The sequence below is a fragment of the Calypte anna genome, chromosome 13 (genome assembly GCF_003957555.1).
Source record: "Calypte anna isolate BGI_N300 chromosome 13, bCalAnn1_v1.p, whole genome shotgun sequence".
NCBI classification, from domain to species: Eukaryota; Metazoa; Chordata; class Aves; order Apodiformes; family Trochilidae; genus Calypte; species Calypte anna.
This window is the reverse complement of record NC_044259.1, coordinates 7,183,324-7,204,633: the sequence shown is the minus strand read 5'-3', so window position 1 is coordinate 7,204,633 and position 21,310 is coordinate 7,183,324. Positions and strand designations below refer to the sequence as shown.

The window sequence follows — 21,310 nt, the reverse complement described above, 5'->3', positions numbered from 1 at the left end:
TACAGGGTCCTGATTCACCTTTGTAGATGTGCATTGACTGCACAGGAAACGTATCTTTGTTTTGGTCTACAAACACTGTCAAATACCCCAATACACTAGAGCAGGTGGTACAAATATCCACTTAGGCTCTAACAACCAAGCTAGAGGGCAGAAAATGTCCCCAAACTGCCTACTGGATTTTCTGACTTAAAGATAAAACAGAGTTCGACTTTGTTATCTTAAATTGGTCTTTTTTCCCCTTGTTTTTATCTCTTTCAGTCAAGACATGTTCAGAACAAGATGTCCTGTTGTGAGAACCTTTTTAGGTTGACTATCCAGAGCCACAAGCCTTTGAACTATGGGAAACTTTTACAGTGTTGCCTTGCTCATTTGCATCCCTGCTGCCTAATTGCTGGCATCTGCTTTCCAGACAAACAGAACTCATGGCAGTGAACCTCTTGGCCCTTTGATGCTACAGCAATATTCAGCCAGCACTGGAATGGATTGGCTTATTGGTGTCTTGCCTTCAAAAGCAAGGACATGACCTTCTGATGTAACACCTTCTCTCCTCATTTTCCATTCCTTTGAGGTATGAGTCTTACTCCAGCCCAAGTAGAGTACAGAAATTATAAAAAAATGATACCCATGTTCCTGATACCCATATTCCAGTTCCAAAATATCTTCATGTGTAAGACTAGTAAAGCTTAAATTCTTGGGAAATGTATCCCCTTGACTGACTATTCAAGTGTAAAAGAGAGAAGCTAGCTTAATAATGAAGACAACCAATTTATCAGAAGTGAAAAGAATCATTAATGATCATGTTTTAATTTAACAGAGATACTGCACTGAAGTTTATACAGTCTCACAGATTACCAGACTTGTTTCATTGAAGGAGAAAACCCCAGATTTTAGGGTAAATTCCAGTAACATGAGGCCATCTAGAGCATAGTATCAGTGTTACAACTCTTGTCTTCCTAGCTTCAGCTTTTTTTCCTCTGACCCTGGCTCCTGGTCTGTGATTATTTTGTATAACTTTGGAAATAGCTCACTTGTGAGTAACCTATGCAATAAACTTATTCTCTAGAAAGGTCACCACACACACAAAAAGAGTCAACATTTATTTTAATAAACATGCAAACTAAGTAGCTAAACAACATAATACGAATCAGAATTGCACAAACTTAGAAGAAAAATGAGAATCTAAAATTTAGCTGCAACACTGGAAGAGCCAGAGCACTGCCTGTGAAAGTTGGAAAGAAGCATCTGCACATCTGCAGAAGTTTCTGGGCAAACAAAAGAAAACACTTCAAGAAGAAAAGCGGAGACAATGCTTGCACTAACATGTGCCCACTAAAATCAGGTGGCATTGTCAGAAGATTTGAACATTAACTGTGGAGACAAATATGTAATGAAGGGCTCAGTTAAAAAAAAACTTCCTGCAGAAACAGGAATGCTCCTGAGAATCCGTGGTGTCAATCCCAACACTCAGAAGCAGAGAAAAGCAGCAAATGACAGCATAGGTGAAAAGCCTACTTTGGGCTTTGTCTGTCATCGTCAGGACAGACAGGATGAATGAAGTTAAGAGATCATGGTAAGGCAGTGTAAAGCTGTTCTCAGCACTCTTCTGTCACACAGAATTCATTCAGCATGCCCCTGCTTGCTTCACGTGTAAGGTACCTCCACTTTTCCTGCAAAGGAAAGGAAGGACATTGACATTATGAACAAAAATATCTCTCTGAAGTCCTCAGCCAACCAATTGCCAACAGAGAAGACATTATAAACATTTGTAGCAGACAAGAAGGCACTGATCTGTAAATAGTGTTCTTTTAAAAATTGTGTACTTTATCCATAAAAATCAGTGCATTCCCAGTACCACTTTTGAATTCTCATATGTACTGATTTGGGTCCAGATGCCTTGGTGTCCTCTGTTGCTCAGGGGACTCTTCTCTTTACTGCCTGACTTCTACAGTTTCAGCTAGAATTGGAAGTTGCTCACACAAATGTCAAGATCATTTGTTTAGATCAATTGAACCTTATTGGTGGGAGAAGCAATTAGTCTATAAATATCAAGCAAAGAAGCAGACAAGCAGTGATCCTCAAAACAAAGACAGCACTTAAGTGGAATGGAAATAGCTGAGAACATCTCAGATTTTGGCTTGTTCAGGAGCAGTTACGTAGTATTGTACTTACAGAACTGCTTTGCAGAAAGAACATTTGTTGTTATATGTTTTGCCATCAGAGCCACAATAAGGTTGGTAGAGTCTTTCGCAGTAAATAGGTCTTCCTCTCTCTAACCTCCTGTATTCACTGCAGTCTACCTGAAAATACAAGAATTTGCTTTTAATCCATCTCTCTCACGTGCTCTGTTCACCTACAGAAATATATGTGATTTTTTTGGGCAAGCTTGTCAGCTGCTCTAGTGCAGCACAGTCAGTGGGGATCCACCAAGTGACAGGTCAGGTCCTGATGCCATGCCAGGTACTGAGCACCTTCAGGGACTTCACTGTCTGAACGAGAATGCAGTCACTGGCAAAAACAGCCCCTTTTCCATCAACATAAAAGTTGAGGCTTCATATTTTTTCTACCTTTGTCTAACAATTCTCTACTAATTTCTACCAGTTGTCAGTAAATCAGATGAGATTCATTTTCAAGGATGTGAAGGGTTTCTGTCTCTTTATTGCATGAGTATCAGCTCTTGACCCTTTTTACACTGGTGAAAGGCTCTGCCCAGGCAGAATTAAGCAAAGTCCATTTTAAATATTAGCATGAAAATAAAATGTTGAAACAACCTCATCTGATAGTGGTACCCTGGAATTTACTACAAATTATGTGATTATTTTTATGCTTTGTATGGAGAATAGATACTCCACGACAGCCAGAGAGAAATTAAAAATACATGATTTAGTATCTTAACGTCACCAAAAAAGCCTTACAAGGTTATCTCCAGATAAATGTTCTTTTAAATCTTGAATTCTCTGGCTTCAAATTTGGCCTTGCTCAATTCCCTGCCCTAAATGTATTACAGCTAAACAATTCTGGAAGCTGGCAGTGCAACTCTGTGAAACCACTTATCTCAAACTCAGGCATTTCTCTCTGAAATCTCAATATTATGACAGCATTTAATTAAGGTTTAATTAATGTTTTTTTCTGACTTGATGGACCTCTTCTTGTTATGAACTACATATTTGTATCCAGAAACAAAGGAGACAATTACTCACCTCATTCTCTTTGGCAGCATCTGCAATACAAACAGAATCACAAAAGATAAAATTAAAAGAAGTGTTGATAAACATTCAGTTTTCAGCTGGGATGTTTTCATCTGTAGCAGCCCTTCCACCAACACCAACTCTCTTACCTCCTTGAAAGTAAGTACTGACATTGTTTTTCAGTGGTTAAATAAGGTACAGGGGTCAGGACCATAAAACAGGTGGATTTTTTTTTGGTGTCATTTACCTTAGAAACCCATGTCAGCAACTCTAAGAGCCTTTGTTGTAGCAGAAAGAAGGAAAGCTGTTTTTCCCCTTTCACCAGAAAAAGACTGAAGGCCCAGGAGTCAATGTTACGATCAATGGTCAGCAATGGTTTGGATGAAGTAGCTATTGACCATAACTGGGTTTTAACTCCCAAGCTTGTAAAAAAAAAAATAAAAATCATATGTAGCTGTAAGTAAATCACATGTGCCTTTTATACTTTGATTTTATGTCAACAATGAGGATAGTATCTTCATTAAAATATGATTATATATAAGAATAACTATATATAATAGTGATAATACAATTCAGATCATAGTACCACTTTTTGAAGTGTTTTCCCCTGCCATTTGATATTAGTTCTAAACTGTCTGTCAGAAGAACAGGTTCCTATTTTGTATACCCATGGCACCTAACAGAATGAAACCCCGTTCTCAGGTGGGGCTTTGCAAAGCTGCTTCAAAACTATGATAATTAACACCACCCAGAAAGTAATCAAGTAACACTGGCATGTCTCCATTATGGTGACACATTTGTTACTTTCTTTAGGAATGTGTGTTGTTCCTTTCCTGCAATTGTCGTTCTGTGGCTTCCAAGGGATAAAAGTTACCAGGCAGAGGTTTCTGTACAGAAAATGCAGAAAGAAAATGCATTCTCATATTAAAGGCAATACAGCTCTAGCACTGCTTTTTCTGACTAAAATTAGCTATTTTTGTTCTTGAAAGTCATTGAGATTTCCAGTGAAACTGTCATGGAGCTGCTTACATCTCCTTATAAATAAAGTTGTCCAAGGTAAAGAAAACTAACATGCTCCATGTCAGGTTTCAGTCTATGCTACCAGAAGTTTGGCTGAGTTTCCAATATTCTGGAATTGGATCAGATTTAACCCACTTCCACTAAAAAAAAAGAAAAAAAAAATTCTTTTTCCTATGGTAACCTTTTAGTCTTCACTGTGTCTTTGGGAGTGAATGCAAAAAAAAGTTTTAGATCCATAAAATTTTAATGCAGAGAAGATAAACTAGGAAGTTCAAGGAAGGGATTTGCTGGAATTTTAAAGAAAGCAATATTTATTTATTTGGTTTTCTGTAGTTTATGAAACAGTGTTTGAAAGAACAGTTTCTATCAAAAGCATGACATTTCACTGAATTTCACGTTTTTTCATAAGAATTTTGATTTTGAGATAAATATCAAAGTAAACTATCAAAAATGGAAAAATATTGTTTTGTTTCTTATTTTTTGGTTTTGTTTAACATTGCCTCCTTAGCATTCATAATGCTACTGAACTGGTACATTACTAGTAGAGAAGATTTGGATTCTCCTCTTTCAGTTATGCTGAATGTACTCTTTTTCTGTATCTTTTTTATCAGAGCAAGTTTTTGTTTAAAAAAATTACTGAATGAAGCTTCAATAAATTCCTCCTAGCTCCCTGTTTGAGGCAACCTGTTCCTCAGAGCTCTTTCCACCCTCACAATCTAACATCAGAAAGAGGTTATTCACAGCCATGTAGTGTGGTCCATGCATAATCAACTGTCTCCTGCTTGGTCAGTTTGGCAGGAGAAGAACCTCACTGGCTGCTGGGTCCCCAGTCAAATGGAAGAAAAAACCCAAGTAGGTAACATCCCACTGTAGTTCTGAGACTTTTTTAGTTCACTTTTTAGTTACAGTGAAGAATGCATCTCAGATTCATGCCAAGGAATAGGTTTCACCCGCTCAAGTTGGCAACTGTAAAGCTGGTGGAATTTTGCTTGCTAAATAGTGCACAGGCATAAAATTTCACTTGCTTTCTGCCACCCCAGTGGTTACTCTCCCCATAGACTGAGAAGCTTTCATTTTTTTTCAACATTAGAACAACATTAGGAATTAAAAAGGTTACTCACTTGCTAAGCAAAGAACTGCCACGGTGAGGAGCACAAAGGTGCCTGTTATCTTCATGGCAGACATGGACTCTTGGCCTGTTTCACAGCCAAGCTGGGCTCTAAGTATTCCAGAGTCCTCTTAGCTCAAATGTGTACCTGTGTGTGTGTGAAAGCAGATATATATATATATACATATCCACCAAGAGCAGGAACTCTGATGAGGAAATCTCCCTTGTAGAGAACATAATTAGAAGGAGGTGTTGGCCATGGGTAGAGTCAGTAAGAATGTCTTCTGTACAATGTGAAGTTCATAAGTACAGGGCAAAGATGAGTGTCATAGCATGGATTGTGTTGATAAAGGAGATGTATTGTACTTTGGTTAATCCCCTTGCCTAATTAACTGTTCCATCTCTATTAGCGAGTTTAGGGAGTGAGTCAATAAGGTGGTTACTTGTTGCTGTTCTGTTATTGCCATATCAACCCTAAAAGCTGATTATAATTCTCAGGGAAAAAGTAATTCTTACTGAGTGTGTTTCACAAGATTCATACCAGTAGAGCTGAAATGCTTACTTCATATTTTCTTGGAATTTTGGAGTCCCTTGTCACTAGCTGTGGACAGAGGCACTGCTGGTGAGCAGGGCCATGTACTGAGCCCTTTCAGACTGCTCTGTGGTTGTAGTTGCTGCTTGGAAAAGTTTGTGTTTCCCATGAATATCACCCTCACATTCACACAAAACCCAGAAGACGCCTCAAGTCTTAACTGAAGGCTTCTTCCTTGTTCTTCTGCCTTTAAACTTCTGCTGGTTTAGAGATCAGAGGCAAAAATTTTTGACAGAGAGAGCAAAGACACCGTGTTGTACTGCCTAGCAAAGAGCAGTGATGAGTTCACAGCCCTGCAGAGCTGCTGCCTACTTTGCTGTCATGGAGATATGGAGATCCCTCTGCTTGCCTGTCTTCTCCTTTGTTCCTGTTTCCAGTGCAATAGGTGTCATATCATGTGGGAGTCTTTAAACAAAGCCAGCACACCAGTGTGTTACTGACTTAATAGGCATCATTTTCTTTTATAAGACAGGCCAGGGCCAGAGTCACAATGGGAAACTCAGATCTGAGTCTAAATTTTCATAAAGTTCAAAGTACTGTGGAGTTTTGAGCCTGTAGTTTTGTTTGAACCCAGCCTTTCAAAATTGCCTTTTCCTTAGTGATTTGCAATGCAGATGTGCAAATTGTCTCAATACAAAAGTTCTACATGCACCATTATGATTCCCAGTATTTCAGTGATCACCTTCCTTACAGCAGGACATCCTTCAGCTTTTGCCCTGTGCAGGAGTTAGTGATAATCTCACTAAGGCAGAGGGAATGAAATTTCTTACAAAAAACCCTGTAATATATCAAGTAGACTTTGGGTCCCACTAACTCATGTAGAAACTGAGGGATATGAATCATCTCATCTGTAAGAAAGCAGGTAAAGCATAAAGAATAGATGTTTAATTTCTAATCACTTTATGGGACAGAAAAAAAAAATGCTGTCAAATTCCAGTTCCAGAATAGGTAAAGATCTGGTTGGAAGTGGAGACCTTTCATTTTAAATTTGTCATTGTTCTTAACGTGGATGTCTGTGCATATTCCTATGAGGTGGAGATCACAAAAGAGAAGTTTGAGTTGTTCTGGATTCTACTGCTCAGGGATGTAAGTGAAATTTTTGTTATGGAAAGCCCAAAACTTCTCAAAAGCCTGGTGCATGTATAAACTCACAGAGCATATTCAGGACATGTTTGTTGGTTGATAGACAATTACCAGCATTATACAACAAGAGCAAAACCCAGGACAACCCAGAGGGTACTCCTGATCTGAATAGTTTTGAGCAAACAAGAGTCTTGGAACTATAAAACTGCAGCTTGACAGAACATGCAGGTTCCTTGACACTGGTATGAGGAAATCTGCCACTTTAGTTACACTTGCTTGCCTAAGATGATGCTACAGAAACCTCAGTATCCATTCCATCCCTCTTATGGAAGAATAAAAACATTTGTTTGCAGTCTTCTGAGTTGATGTAGGAAGATTTTCTAAGGACTATCATGGAAAGCTTTTGGAAGTGTGAGGTTGCTAATGAGGGAGGCAGTTTGTGGATCAGATTTTTTTAGCATTTAAAAATTACTTTGCTATTGAACAGATCCCTGATGCTTATTTTATGACCCATAGCAGGAAAGCCACGGTGTGAATGTTTTCTTTCTGGTGACATTTAAGTGGTTTGATTAGGACTTTTAAATCAAATTAAGATTCATTTTCTATGCAGTGGAACTTAAGCTTTGTAGGGCTTGCCGAGACCACGTAGATAGGAGGAATACAGTTCTGATGAGCTGTGCCATATTTCAGGGTGTGCAAATAGCAGCTCACTAGAAGCAGGGCTCAGCAGAAGGTCAACTGTCTTGAAGATTTGAGAAGAAAAGTGTCATATACAACTGTTTTGCTTTCTGTGTGTGGTAATGCTCATATGCAAAAATCTCAAAATGAAATTCAGTAGAAAGTATTGCCACAGAGCAGTTACTGCAACTCTAGTTTAAAAGACTGCCAAAGTTATCTCAGCATCTAAATGCCTGGCTTTAAGAATGGACAGAATTCACACCAGCCAGCTGGATACATTGTTCACTTTTTGACTGAAAAACTCTTTCATCTTAGCCAATTCTTTCTGTCAAAACGTGCACAGACTTGTTGTTTACCCTGGTAGTCTTCATACGGAGCTGGTCTGACAACCTGAGACCTGTCATCCTCAGGTAGGAGAAAGGTTCATCAAAGTCAGAATGCTGTCTTCAAAGACATTTCCTGGCAGATTGAGAGGAGAGTAGAGCGGTTCTGGTGGACAAGCTGAACATTAGTCAATGGTTTGCCCCCTGCAGTGAACAAGTCCAGCTCTGCCTACTGGACATGAGTAAGAACATAATTATCAAATTAAAAACCTCATAGTTTCCCACTGCTCAGCATTTCTAGAGCTTCATCTGGAGTTCTGTGTACATTTCAGGTTCTGAAATATTGATTCAAATCCAGAAAAGGACCACCAAGATGTTTAGAGGGATGAAGCACATGTCATACTAGGGAAGACCAAGAGAAGTGATTTGTTCAGTTTAAAGGAAGAAGGAAAAGTCTTAGAATTGTCTTAAGCTACTTTGTAGGGGCTTACAGAGAAGGCGAGGTCCAGGCTCTTCTTGGACGTACACAGTGAAAGCAAAAGACAAAAGTACAAATTGCAGCAAGAGAAGTTCCAATTAAATATGGGGAGAACAAATTTCACAATGAGAGTAGTCAAGCATTGGAACAGGTTGCCCAGAGAGATTAGGAAAACTCCATCCTTGGAAATGTTAAAAAATTAATGTCTCAAAACTGGCCACGGTCTGGTGGTGGGGCAGGGATGTGGGGAACCAGGTGACATCCTTGATCAATCCTGAACTGGTTCTGTGATTCTCATAGCTGAATGCTAACTATTGCTGGCAGCCAGCTTAGGGACTTCAGAGCATGTCACATTTGTTCTTTTGAGTTAGCATTTCTAGATTTGACAAAGACACAGACAGGAGAGCAGTTGGATTGATTTTAGCCACTGAAAAAGTATTGTTTGCTGGAAAATAAGTGTTCAGGTTTGTTTAGTAACAGCTGCTTCCAGAGTTGGAAAAGTACTCCTCTTTACCTCTTTACCTCTTTACCTCTTTACCTTTACCTCTACAGCTACATCTGAAATTCATGGTAAATATTTGGATTGAAAAATTATGATTGAAGTTTTGGCCTCATCAGCAAAGTTTTTCCATTGAGCTGGGAGGTACTTTTTGAACACTTATATGTTAATTTGGGCCTCTGACAGGTTTCTACTTTTATCATTGTATCTTGTGTTCTCCCAGCTTCTTGTCTCTCCAAGTTATTTTGAAGAAGAAAAAGCAGTTTCTTGGTGAACAAATATTTATTCACTTTAGTAGGTCTGTTACATCTGATAAAATATTAGTGCAGATTTTTTCTGAGGGTGAGAACATTTATCACAGTAATTGATATATTGCATTTATTTTTGGAGCCCCAAATGAAGCTCAAATGTAATGCCAACTATGCTGCTATAGCACGTCATTAGTTAAGTGCCTGCTCTGTTCTGCAAGGGAGGATGTGATCTGGCTGCATTCCAGAAAGCAATGATGTGCAGTAGCTTGTTCCCATTGACATCATGGAATGCCTCACAGTAAGGACACCAACAGTCATGAAAAAAGCATGGAATAGCTAAAAAATATTTTGACACACCGTGTATATTTCTGGGAAGAATGTCCAAGACAAGATAAGTAATGATATGGTCAAGAGTAGGGATTCAGACCTCTTAGTGATTCCAGTGCATGTTTATACACAACCCAGTACAGAGGCTCCTTCAATTTTAATGTGTGTGGGTGGTTAGGGTTGTCCACCCATGTGCAATTAGTGTATCAGACTTTAAAGTCTTGCTCAATGGAGATTTGAGAACCCAGTGAAGTATTTCTTAAGGCATCAAACTGTGCCAAAACATTTGGATATTTGCCTGAAGGAAGCTGAGTTTCCCATTTTGCACACCTTAAGAAAGATCAAAGGAGTCTTTCTTTAAAATTGCACATATCAAGCTGGGACAGATCCCAGCTGAAGGGTTCATATGTTATTTTAGATATTAAAAAAAACAACAAACCAAACGTTGTGACTCTATCAAGGCTGAAGGTGATCTTTATTCTTTTTCTTTGTGTCTTCTGACCTCTAAGATAAATTACAAGGCTGTGATACCTACTATTGTGCAACTAGCTTGTGAATCCTTTGAGTTACTTAGTGTCATACCATTGAGGTTTCTGAACTACTTCATTCTTCACACATATATGCAAAACAGGCATTAACAGCTTAACACTTAGCACTGAATGAACTGGACAGTGAGCATTGAATAGGACTTTCTTTAAATTGCCTTTTATTTAGTATTTTAAGATTAATTTCCAGGTGTCTAGCACTTTGAAGTTTTGTCAGACCAAAGTCAGTCAAACTGAAATATTTGAGGAATGATATTTTTCTGTGTCAGAACAAGGTTAGAGGACATACATTGGTTTTGCCTCTGTTAAAAAACTAACTTCCATAAAAGAGAAGTTACAATTTAGTAAGAAAAGGGAAAGGATGAAAGTCAGCATGGGAGGAGGGGTTGATATGAAGCATTTGGACTTGAAATTTAATATGTGGTCTTTCACAGAACCCCTCATTAGACATAAGCATTTTTTTTTCTTTTTTTGTTTTAAGCAAGTGCCTGTTCCCCAGTTCTAATGGAAGAAGCACTAAGAGCATGGCAAGCTCCTACTGCACCCTATTAGTGCCTCGTTAAGTACATCAACTATTTGTAAAGCATTTTTGAGATGAGGAGCACCCACAAAAAAGCCCTGGAGGGAATTAGTCAGTCTCTGTTCAGTGCAGATTTAGGGAGGTGTGGTAGGAAAAACCTAAAGCCACACATTGAATGATGAGTATGAGGAGAAAGCAGGAGGAGCTGCCCCTTTTCAGCAAATGGTGCCTCGCCAAATAAGATGGGGTCCAATAGAAGACCTGTTCTGTCTCTCCATGCTTAATGACTCTCATACAAGAAGGGCCTTAGGAATAAACGGTTCTATCAATATGTTATTTCAGAAACTTTTTGCAATCTAAAGTTTTTTTTGGGGAGCAGTTTTGTACATTATGCAGCCTGACCAAATATATGTATTGTGTAATTTTTAAGTGTAGTGGGAGGAGCCATTCTTGCTCCTGAAGCTCGACGAGCTGCTGGTCTCTTCCAGGACTCCAGCCACCACACAGCGCTTCCAGGGTAGAAGTGTAGCAGGAGGAGCCTTTCTTGCTCCAGAGGCTCAACAAGCTGCTGGCCTCTCCATGCCTCGCACCAGAGTGAGCTGAGGTGCCTTCTGTGGGTGTGTGTCCCACCTTTATTGGCCCCCTGGTCTTGCTCATGCCCAATAGGGGCCTGCCCTAACCAGGCACAGGTGGACTCACACCCACTCTTTGGCAACTCAAGGCACCTGGTTGACAATGTTTCTCTACATTTAAGGTTTCCAGATTATTTGCAGTGCAACGAGGAGAGGAATTAAGAAACAGGATTAATTGGCACATCAGCTATTATTTTCTAGGCTGGATGAATTGTGTTAGGAAATTCTGTCCAGTGTATTGAGCCATCCTTGTGAATAGCTGTGCTTTTTAATGTAATCTATGGAGTTCCTCAGGTATGGGAGACTGCCTGACAATTTCTAAAGCACATTTCAGAGTCACTTGGATCCACATAAGGCCAAAGAAATGGATAATCAAGGACTGAAAGTAACTTTATGTCTTAGGGAGCAGCCCTCTTACAATTAGTTTGATTTCTGCAGAAAAAGAGCTGGTTTCAAGATGTCCTTTTTATTTTATTTTTTTATTTTTTTTAGACTCAGTTATTTCCTTGCTCCAGCTCCTTGTTACCTCATGATCTATGCAAGAAAAGCCTAGGTTTACCTCACCTTATGGCATCATGGCACAGAAAGGTGTATTACATATTGGATCTAAGATAGGCTTTGTCAGGATACTTGTAAATTTAGCCTGAGTATTTCTGAGAGGGAAAACTTCCCTGAAGCAAAACTAATGAGAGGTTTCAGTGTTTGGTTTCAATGGTGCCAGGGTTTCAACCCAGATATCTGAAGAACAGAAAGGTCCTACTAAATCTCAGCACTGTGCCAAGAGCGTAAGAGAGAAACCTCCAAGACCTCAAGGTCTGTGTCAGCCTGGTTTCAGTTGCAAACCTCCTGACCACAAAGGCCAATGAACTCAGACTGTAAAAGAAACAATCACTACCTACACTGCAGAAGAGGGTTTAGAAGAGACTGATGACCAAAAGAAATCACTTTTCTGTGCTGGCCTGTACACTTCCAGAGGTTTAGCAGCATTACTCACTAGTGTTACTTCTCCCTGCAGACATTGCCTAAGAAACAGTGCATAATATTCTTGTAGGAAAGTGAAGAGTGACGTTAACCTTTCTTAAAACATCACAAATAAACAATTTTTTCTTGTTTTCATGTGTATTTATTATTAGCTCCTTTGTAGAACAAGCACAGTAAATTGCATTTATAGCAGAAATAAGATTATTAAATACTAACAGGACTTGTACTCAAAGTACCAACAGTTTTCTGAAATTTCAGATACTTTCCACATTTCACTATTTAAATAGATTAAATTACTGCCCATTACCAAGACTGGAAAAAAAGAAGCCTGGTCACAATGGAAATATTTCTTGAATTTCAGTGGTCCTGTACCAGAGATTAAGGCATAAATCAGAGAGATTTTAATTTATTTTCCTCTCCTGAAAGTCAGGACTTGGGTGGCTTGCACAGGCTCCAACACACACTTCTGCTTCTTTCCAAATCTGGGGACACTTACATTGTAAGTAGTTCAGAACTAGGAGTTGAAGTTTTTTTCCTGAGGTTCTGTGAAGACACCTAGCACATCTTGCAGTACTAGGGATATACTTTCAAAGTGAATTATAAAAATATATATTCTAAAACTCTAACTCTATTTAGATGCTTAACATCCACATATATAACCAGTTACCACTTGCTCTCTGAAATATCAGATACACAGCTGTTAAACTTCTAAATAATCCAAGTGGCCTTGGTTTTGGTAAAGAATTCCTGGCTACTTGTGCCCTATGGTTCTCCCCATGGCAGCAGTTGTGAATAAATTTTACTGCCAGAAAACTCCACTGCAAGGGATGCTCTGGATGCACTGGGTCACTGCATAAAGGGCCTGTAATGATCACAAGCACAAAAGAAAAGGAATTCTGTTTAGGAGCTGTTATATTTAAGCTACTGCCTCCCATTTCCTCTCATCTTCATGAGAGGTGGAAGCATCACTCTCCCAACCACAGCATCCCAGAGCTGCCCCACACCAGCACTCCCATTGCTCCCACTGTAAACTGGGTTCAGCTGCAAGTTTGGGGAGTGGTGGATCTCTCATGCAACAATCATCTGCAGTATCCAGCAGCTGGGCAGCAGCAGCATGATGTAAGGACAGAGAGTTGACAAAATGCAGCAGAACTCAGAAATTCCTTCTTTACCTGAAACATCTGCCACCAGACAGGGAGGTGGGCACAGCCCTGACACATCATTCATGGCTGCCTCATGCCACCAACGCTTTTTATGCTGATATAGTTCAACAAAATAAATAAGATAAATAATTAAATAACCACATAAATCAATTAAATAATGGAATAATAACCCAGTTCTTTCAGTATGTTTCTTCCCAAATAAATAAACACATGAAACAGTTTGAATAGCAACTGCCATTGCCTGGAATTGCAATTCATATAAACTAAAAATAAATAAAAATAAATATAAATAAATAAAATTAAATAAAAATAAATAAATAAATAAATAGATGCACTGATACAAAGAACCTACAATAATAGCTGTCAGCAATGCATCAAAATACTATGCATGTTAATATAGCCTGAGGTATGCTAAAGGTGTTTGTCAAATATGAGGAATGTAAAAGAGCTGCTAAAGGCAGGACTGTCTGAATCTATTACAAAGAAAAAAATTTTTTTTGGCTTCTTAATAATCTCAAATGCAGACTTTTTCTTCTAATGGTGCTTATGTTCTCGTTGTCATTAGTTCCTTGCTTTTTCCTAGGAGCATTGTGCTCTTCTAGAATCTCTTACCGCTTATCTGTAAAACAAGAGAAAGGAAATTTGAGTAAGAATTCTCTTTATTTTTCTCAGAACTCGATTTTCAGTCCATTTCTCAATAGAGCTTTGCTTTTGTGAAATCCCACCACTCAATTTCTCCTCCCTGCTTCTCCAGTATGAAGTTCTTGAAGTCTTACCTGCAAAGTGCAGACCACTCACTCCAGGATGAGTTGTAATAGCGATCCCTGGCCTGCACAGAGATCTTCACTTTTTTCCCAGACCTTGGAATCTGAAGAAACTGCTCATCAGCATCATAGATCTGTGAACAGGGCTGATTCTGAAAATCAGGCAGAACATACAATAAATGGCCAGACAGACTGCAACAAGAGCATGTAACTCAAAAATCCCACTGCCAATCTGTCATTTCAAAGGCACCAATCTTCACCTACAGACACCAAAGTCTTGAGGACTTTTGAGAACTTGAGCCTCAGTAAAAGATGCCTAAAAAGCTCTTTTACCACTGAAATAAGTGTTGCAAAGTGATCCAACTCTCAAACTCAAAGTGTTTATTCATTTGTCTGGGGTTTTCTGTTTTTATTTCTCCCAGAGTGGGAGCCCTAAAAGACAGAAGTTGTTGCTTTGAAGTATTTTTGACATTTTTTTGGCTGATAGACCCACTGGGAAGACTCCCCAGTTTCTCTGCCTAAGGGACCGTGCAATACATTTGCACTAAAATCACGGGCAGTTACTGAGGGGGTGGCCCCATCTGCTGGTAGAAGCGTGCTTGGTTTTTTGGCAGAAAGAGACGTCCTGTAGAGTCTTTAGTTTAATCATCTGATAATCTGGAAAGATCATTACATCTGTTTACTTTTCTGATTGTTGGACCAAGAAAGAGCAGCACGGCAATTTAGGACATGGACTGAGTTCAACTGCTTTGTGTATTTCTTTCCAGTTCTGCTATTAATTTCTTTTCCAACCTAGGCAAATGCCATACTGCTGTTGTGTACTCTTTAGCCTAACCATGGGCATTAGCAAGGGAATCAAAACCATTTTGTGATTTAAAGTTAATACAGAGGAGCAATGAGTAGTTAACAATTAACTAATACCTGGAAAGTCTCCACAGAAATGCTACCAAATGAGTAATTTATTCCTTATTTGCCAATTTACCTGCAAGGAAAGTGTGAGCTACCGAGCTACAAACAAATTACAAGGAAATCAGTGCAGAAGTCTTCTTGATTTGGAAATTGGGATTTTCCCACATTGGGACCTACACAGCCTACTAATGAATTAGTAAATACTTTACTCATTCTAGCACAGCTATGCAACACTGGGCGCAATTTTATCTCCCCACTCATACCAGGATTGCATCCACCCCAGAATATGTTGTGTGGATCTCACTGCCCATAGACCTAGGAACAAGACCTTTTTCTGCCAAAAAGAATCTTGCCAGAGTTGACTCAGTACTTTCCCTCCCCCCCCCCCCTCCCTTTTTTTTTTATTGTAGTCTATGATTTCTACTTATTAAGCTTATATTATTTATACTATCTGTTCAAGCAAGACAATCATATTTCAAATGTTCAAATCTCTACCTGGATTTTGCACTTCTTTGCACTTTCAACTTTAACCTTGAACGTCAAAGGGAAGTAGGACTGTGGGGTGCTCCATGTTCTGGGATATGTCCATGTCACTGTTTCATTTGTGGCCACGTACTGACACAGGGGTGGGTCAGGTTTAACTGCCAGAGAAAATACAGAAGGAATTAATTCACCTTAGCAGCATGATATCAGGTGTCTGTACACTACACCAACTACTATAGCTGCTAATGTAATAGGAATCAGCTTTGGGAGCCTCCATGAGATTAGGAATGGGGTAGGTGTGATGTGCAAGAACTGCCTTGTATGATTCTTATAGAAAATGAAGCACATTCCCAGAGTCTCTCTGGGTAAGATCCTTCTCCCTTTTTTTCCTGGAGGACTGCAAAGGGGTCTGTTGGACATGGGGGAATATCTTCAATCCTGATGACCATAAGGGCTTTAAGCATAACATCCATTTCTTTAGGATTCTGCTTCATTTTTCTGTGCCCTGTGGCATCATGGTCACAGCAAGTCCAATCATTTTCTGTCAATTTCTGTCAACCTGCACTGGACACACATCTGTGCGAATGGGTCAGGAGGGAAGCATACACAGTGTTAATCACTGGGTACATCTGCAGCTCTGAGAGAACAGCCTGCTGGGTTACTGGTTATTATCTGACTTCTTCCACATATGCCTTCCAAAACTTGTCCACTTAATAAAGAAGGCCAAAGATCTGGGAGATGTAGGGGTGAGTAGGCTGGAGGTCACAAGCTAGGGAGATGTTGCTGCTTCACTTCCTCATCCTCTTCCGGACTGCTGCTCCGATTTGTTTTCCCCTGTTCCTGTAACCGGGGGCTTGACACAGATTTACATTACAATAGGGCAGGGATTCCCAAGCTTGGTTCAGCTTCTGTTGTTAATTCACCAGCAGCAGCAAGAATAAAGCTACACATCAATCATGGTTCTTGGTCTACTCACTGATATCTCTGATGAAGAAGCTGCTAGTGTAGTTCTCATATTCCACTTCATCAATGACCTCCAGGAACATCTCAATTGGCTGGTGCTCTTCAGCAAATGGACAGTAGTTTTCTTTTTGGCACTGGACTGTGTATTCAGTCACTGATTTATCAACATGTGCTACAGGGGTGCCACAGCTTATGTCTCCTTGGGACCTAAATACAGAACAAAGAAAAGCAATGGGAATGCTAGTTTGCTTGAGAATATATTGCTGCAGTGATAACATGCCCTTGGTAAGATGTTTTGCTGGTGGCTGTATGACTTCATGGCTGTGCTTCTGAAACAGTGCAGGGGGAGTTCTGACATTTTTAGTGCTGTATTACATATTGATGGAAAATCGGAAGAGACCCCCTGCCTTAGCAGAAGGAATTGGTGTTTAAACCTAAAACTGGATATCTCATTTCTTTTTACACCACTGTCCCATGACAAGCTCTGGTGTTTTACTTTGGCCCTTCAAAAGCCTTGCTGGAAGGTTAAAGTGTATTCATTGGGAAATAAATAACTAAAGCCATATATAAAGTACTATTGGTATCTGGCTTTATTTTTGCATTCAGCAAAATAAAACACTTTGCAGTTGTGTCTTCTCTGGCAAACTGAAGTGGCCCTTGATTGAGCACTCCATGTTTTGGAGAAGCTCCCCAGAGTAGTGGGAGGTAGGAATTCCCCACGAGGTTCCCCTCACATATTTCCCTCCCAGGTTTCTGCAGTGTTCCTCAACAGAGAGTTGTCAGTGGGCATGTGGCTTTTGCACTGGGTGCAGCCTCCTAATTTCACTGGATCTCCTGCGAAGGCACTCAGTACTATGATTGATTGTTTCTGCTTTTGGCTCAACTTCCTCTCCCCCCCCGCCTGAACTCTTTTTGCTATTGCTAAAGTTAGGCTGTGGCTGTACTGTAGCAGCTGTCACAGTCCAGTGGGGGCTGTGCCATTTTCAAGTCTCTATTAATTTCTGAGCAACTCCCATGCCCTTATTAGTCACAGTGGCAGCTCAACATATTTTCCAGGTATTCAGACTGGAAGTGGGATTCCTTGTCTTCTACGTGTCCGCAGTAACCTAAAATTCAGGATCTACACAGAGTAGCACAAAGGGCTGTTCCAGCCTTACTACAAGGTTGTTAAGGAAAGTACAAGCTTTTACCCTTGTAGACTTCTGATTGTAAACTTCACATTTGGACTCTCATTTTCTGTCATCCATGAACATACAAAAATTCCAGAGTAGTTCTTTGCTTCACATTTTAGAAATGTCCCATTTGGCTCTAGATGGAAAAAGAAAAAAAACATAATTTATTAAATTTTTTTGACAAAATGGTCAAAGCAGATAAAAACCAGTAATTCACTAGGGTCCCATCTACTTCTGCAGGTTGTGAGTACAGAGGCAAACACAGCCTCATCCTGCTCCTTGGGCAGGCACCTGCAGTTCAAGAGCCATATGACCACAGGTCATATGACCATCAGGCTGGACCTGATTTACCTGGCACTGCATTAACCACACCTAGGTACCTACTGACAGGAGCTAGAACATACCCAAGCTGTTGCAAATAGCTGTCAGTGGGAGACCTAGAGAGACTCATCCACTTTTTCTTTCACAAAGAAGCATTGTGGCTATTTAGTTGAGAAATCTCTGTACTTTTTACCTTGCTAATGAGGACGCAGCCCTTGATAATCTCACCTCCTCACACACTGGGACACTTGATGGGGAATGTTTCCAGTGTGAGAAATGAAGGAGGCCTCAGTTGTAGGTGATTCTGCTGCCCAGCACTCCAGACTTTAAACAGCTCTATATTGTGCCCTGGATGTAGCTGACTGGCAGAGCAGGAGCCAGGGGAATTAATTCCAGACTTGGAAATTAATAATTTCTGGCCAGTACAGCAAAGGATTGCAATATGAGACATGGATGAGTGATGTTCATGCAGAAAATGCAAAACATCACAGGCTTGTCCCAGTTGATTAATTGTGAATGGAGAGGCCCAAGTGATAGCATTTAAAATCTAGGTCAATTCCCATGTTCCCATGTAGTCCTGGTTTTGCAAATCCTGAGTGCTGTGTCTGGGAGACAGAGGCAAAGCAAATCAATTGGTCCTCCACCAGGAAAGCAGTGATGTAGTTTCGGTGCTATCCTGTATCTAATCTTTCCTACCATCACTCCTTCCTAAAGGTACAGAGAGTTGTAAGTTAGTCTCATGGATACCAGCTCCTCTGCTGCTCATCAGCTGCTCTGTGTACATACACACAAAAGTAATAATTTGCCTTTCACTGTCAGTTAAATGTTTGAAGAGGACCATTTTAAAGAGGATACTTTTCGTGCATTTCTCCAGACCACTTCCTCTGGTTCTCACAAAGCTCAGCAAGATACATCACATCATCTGATGACCATACCTTTAAACCTTTTCAGAATTGACCTTATCATTTGCCCATTGGAGTCAATTTTTGTTATGAGGAAGAAACTATAGCTGATGATTTCATTGGTGTTAGGTATCAGACAGGTGTAGTTGCCAGCATCTGGGAATTCTTTGACTTCAACAATCAGTGTCTTTCCAGTTCCTTTCCATTCTGTGCCCTTTTGCCAGTAAACTTCTTGTGATTCATCAGATGTGCTACAGGTGAGCTCCACTCTTTTAGCTGGTGTCACATCATTCCACTCTGATTCTATGACATACACTGGACATTGCAGAGAAAGAAATGTTAGCAGCTTCTCATACTTAATAGTGGGAAGATTTAAAGGAGCCTTTTTTCAGCTCTACTCTCCAGAAAAAGTACTGACATAACTCTGTCTTTCCTGCCTCAGGCCTCATCGCCTGAAGATCTTTACTAAAAGAAGATATTGGACTTAGAAATTTACAGTGTATGAACCAGCTGATCAATAGGGATGATATTTTAATGGAAGAAGGGATTTTTTTCCCCATATTCCCAAAGAATCTTCCAGGGGTGGATAACCATAGGAAGTAGGCAGGTACCTCTGTTTTAAAAGTGAGGGTGCCACCACACACTGAGCCCAACTTTACCTCCTCCATGTGGCCCATGGCCATTGCTCACAAGATGCCACATGAACCCCTCTGTGCTTTGCCATGGTGGAAAACTGTGAGACTTTGCCCTCTTCAGCATCAAAGGTCTGTGAGGAAGCAATGGGAAGGAGGGGAGCTCTGGGTAAGTGCTTTGGGTTTGTCTGTACCTGGTGCTGGTTTCCATTTTCCACAGGGGACTATCTGTACTCTTATGATCAGGGTTCCAGTGGAGCACTTACTAAGAGACAGGGGATCTCCAAGCTACAGCAGAGGTAAAGGGGCTGCTATAGGGAGATGTGGCCTAAATGCCGTCTTGTAACTCTGAAGGGCCTTGATGCATTTTTTATAAATTAGAAGACACATCACATAACAAAAAAAAATCCTAACATTTCCACTGAGGAAATATTATCTTTTGTCTCTTTGCTGTGATTGGCTGAAGAACTTAATCTACACTTCTGTGTAGATTTAACTGTTATTAATTTAACTGTTATTGCTCAGATATGCTGCTGCTGTCACAGGTTTCCCAACCACTTTCAGAGACTCTTCTACTTGCAAGACACGGCAACAATTTGTCTCGGAGCATGTCAACACCACAGCAAGCGCAGAGCTCAGGAAATCAGAATTCCAGTGAACTCTAAGACATTTCCAACAGAGCATTTCTACCAGAATGCCTGTTAAAGGCTGAATTTAAATGGCAGAAAACATGCAACTGTAAGTAGCATGGAAGCTCTCCAAATTACTGACAGATATTTGAAGCACAAGTAAAGTAAATCTTATAGACTTCAAACACAAAGATTATTCTCAGGACTGAAAAACATGTTTGCAGTTTTCAGCACCAAGGTACTGCTCAGGGAACCCACAGGATAAATAATTTTTTAGAGTAAAGATACATGGAAATGTAATACAATTACTTTTTACACATAAAGCAGGATCAAAATGATAATGTTTTTCCCAGGTTGATTAGGGTGCTTCTTTTTGGATAATCACATTGATTATGGATTATGGAGCTACACTGAATAAGGACATTGGATTACCTGAGTTTAGCCCAATTTCCTGGTAACTTATTTAAAAGATTCATTTGTTACTGACCATGTATTTTTACAAATGGACTTGCATTTCAGCTGTTTACCAGGGAAGTTGCATAAAGTATTTCTAGGCTTTTCTGTGAAATATTTTTGGCAACTAAATCTACACTGTCTATACTGGGAACAGAGAATAGGAAATAAGACAGTTTCTAATGCAAATATTCAAAATAGGTGTTGTAGGATACTTTAGAGTTTCAAGATATTTCTTCCATCAATACAAATAAGCTGGTTATTGACAAAGAAACAGGAAAAGCTAAGATACTGTAGTTAACAGATTGTGTGCTTGTGGACACAAATTTACTTCTGAAATACCCTCCAGCAAGCTCTAGGTCTCAGTAAGTGATGAGTACTTACCATTTTCCCTTAGTTTCCACTGTGCTTCCAGAAGAGCAGCAAAGGAGAATAAGGAAAGTAAGGCAAATAGTAGATGAGACATCTGTAGGGAAAAGTATAAATTACTTAACTTCATGGAGGATTGTTAATTGTGCACTGAAGTGGAGTACAATGCTAAATAGGAGAATAAGAACAGAGTCAGTACCTGGGAACTATGAAACATTCACCTATTCTAATAACTCTTAGACTACATAGAAACTGAATAGCAGGTTTGTACTGTAGCTCAAGCCAAGATTTTGATTCACTCATTAATCACACCACAAACCAGTTTGGA

The 21,310-nt window shown here is 39.8% G+C and overlaps 2 protein-coding genes across 2 annotated transcripts; both read right to left on the bottom strand.

The window, feature by feature from the left end:
* Positions 1–1,572: 1,572 nt before the first annotated feature.
* On the bottom strand, positions 1,573–5,419 carry LOC103532892 (ovomucoid-like). The gene is made up of 4 exons (XM_008498697.2): positions 5,327–5,419; positions 3,198–3,217; positions 2,170–2,297; positions 1,573–1,667 (listed from the first exon to the last, which is right to left on the bottom strand). Exons 1-4 carry the CDS (start codon positions 5,388–5,390, stop codon positions 1,622–1,624), a joined length of 258 nt encoding a protein of 85 aa, XP_008496919.1. The 5' UTR covers positions 5,391–5,419; the 3' UTR covers positions 1,573–1,621.
* Positions 5,420–14,142: 8,723 nt separating this feature from the next.
* On the bottom strand, positions 14,143–21,079 carry IL12B (interleukin 12B). Its single transcript, XM_008498698.1, has 6 exons — positions 20,998–21,079; positions 18,933–19,214; positions 17,695–17,812; positions 16,518–16,711; positions 15,554–15,699; positions 14,143–14,283 (listed from the first exon to the last, which is right to left on the bottom strand). The coding sequence occupies exons 1-6, from the start codon at positions 21,077–21,079 to the stop codon at positions 14,158–14,160; spliced, it is 948 nt and encodes a 315-aa protein (XP_008496920.1). The 3' UTR covers positions 14,143–14,157.
* Positions 21,080–21,310: the final 231 nt, after the last annotated feature.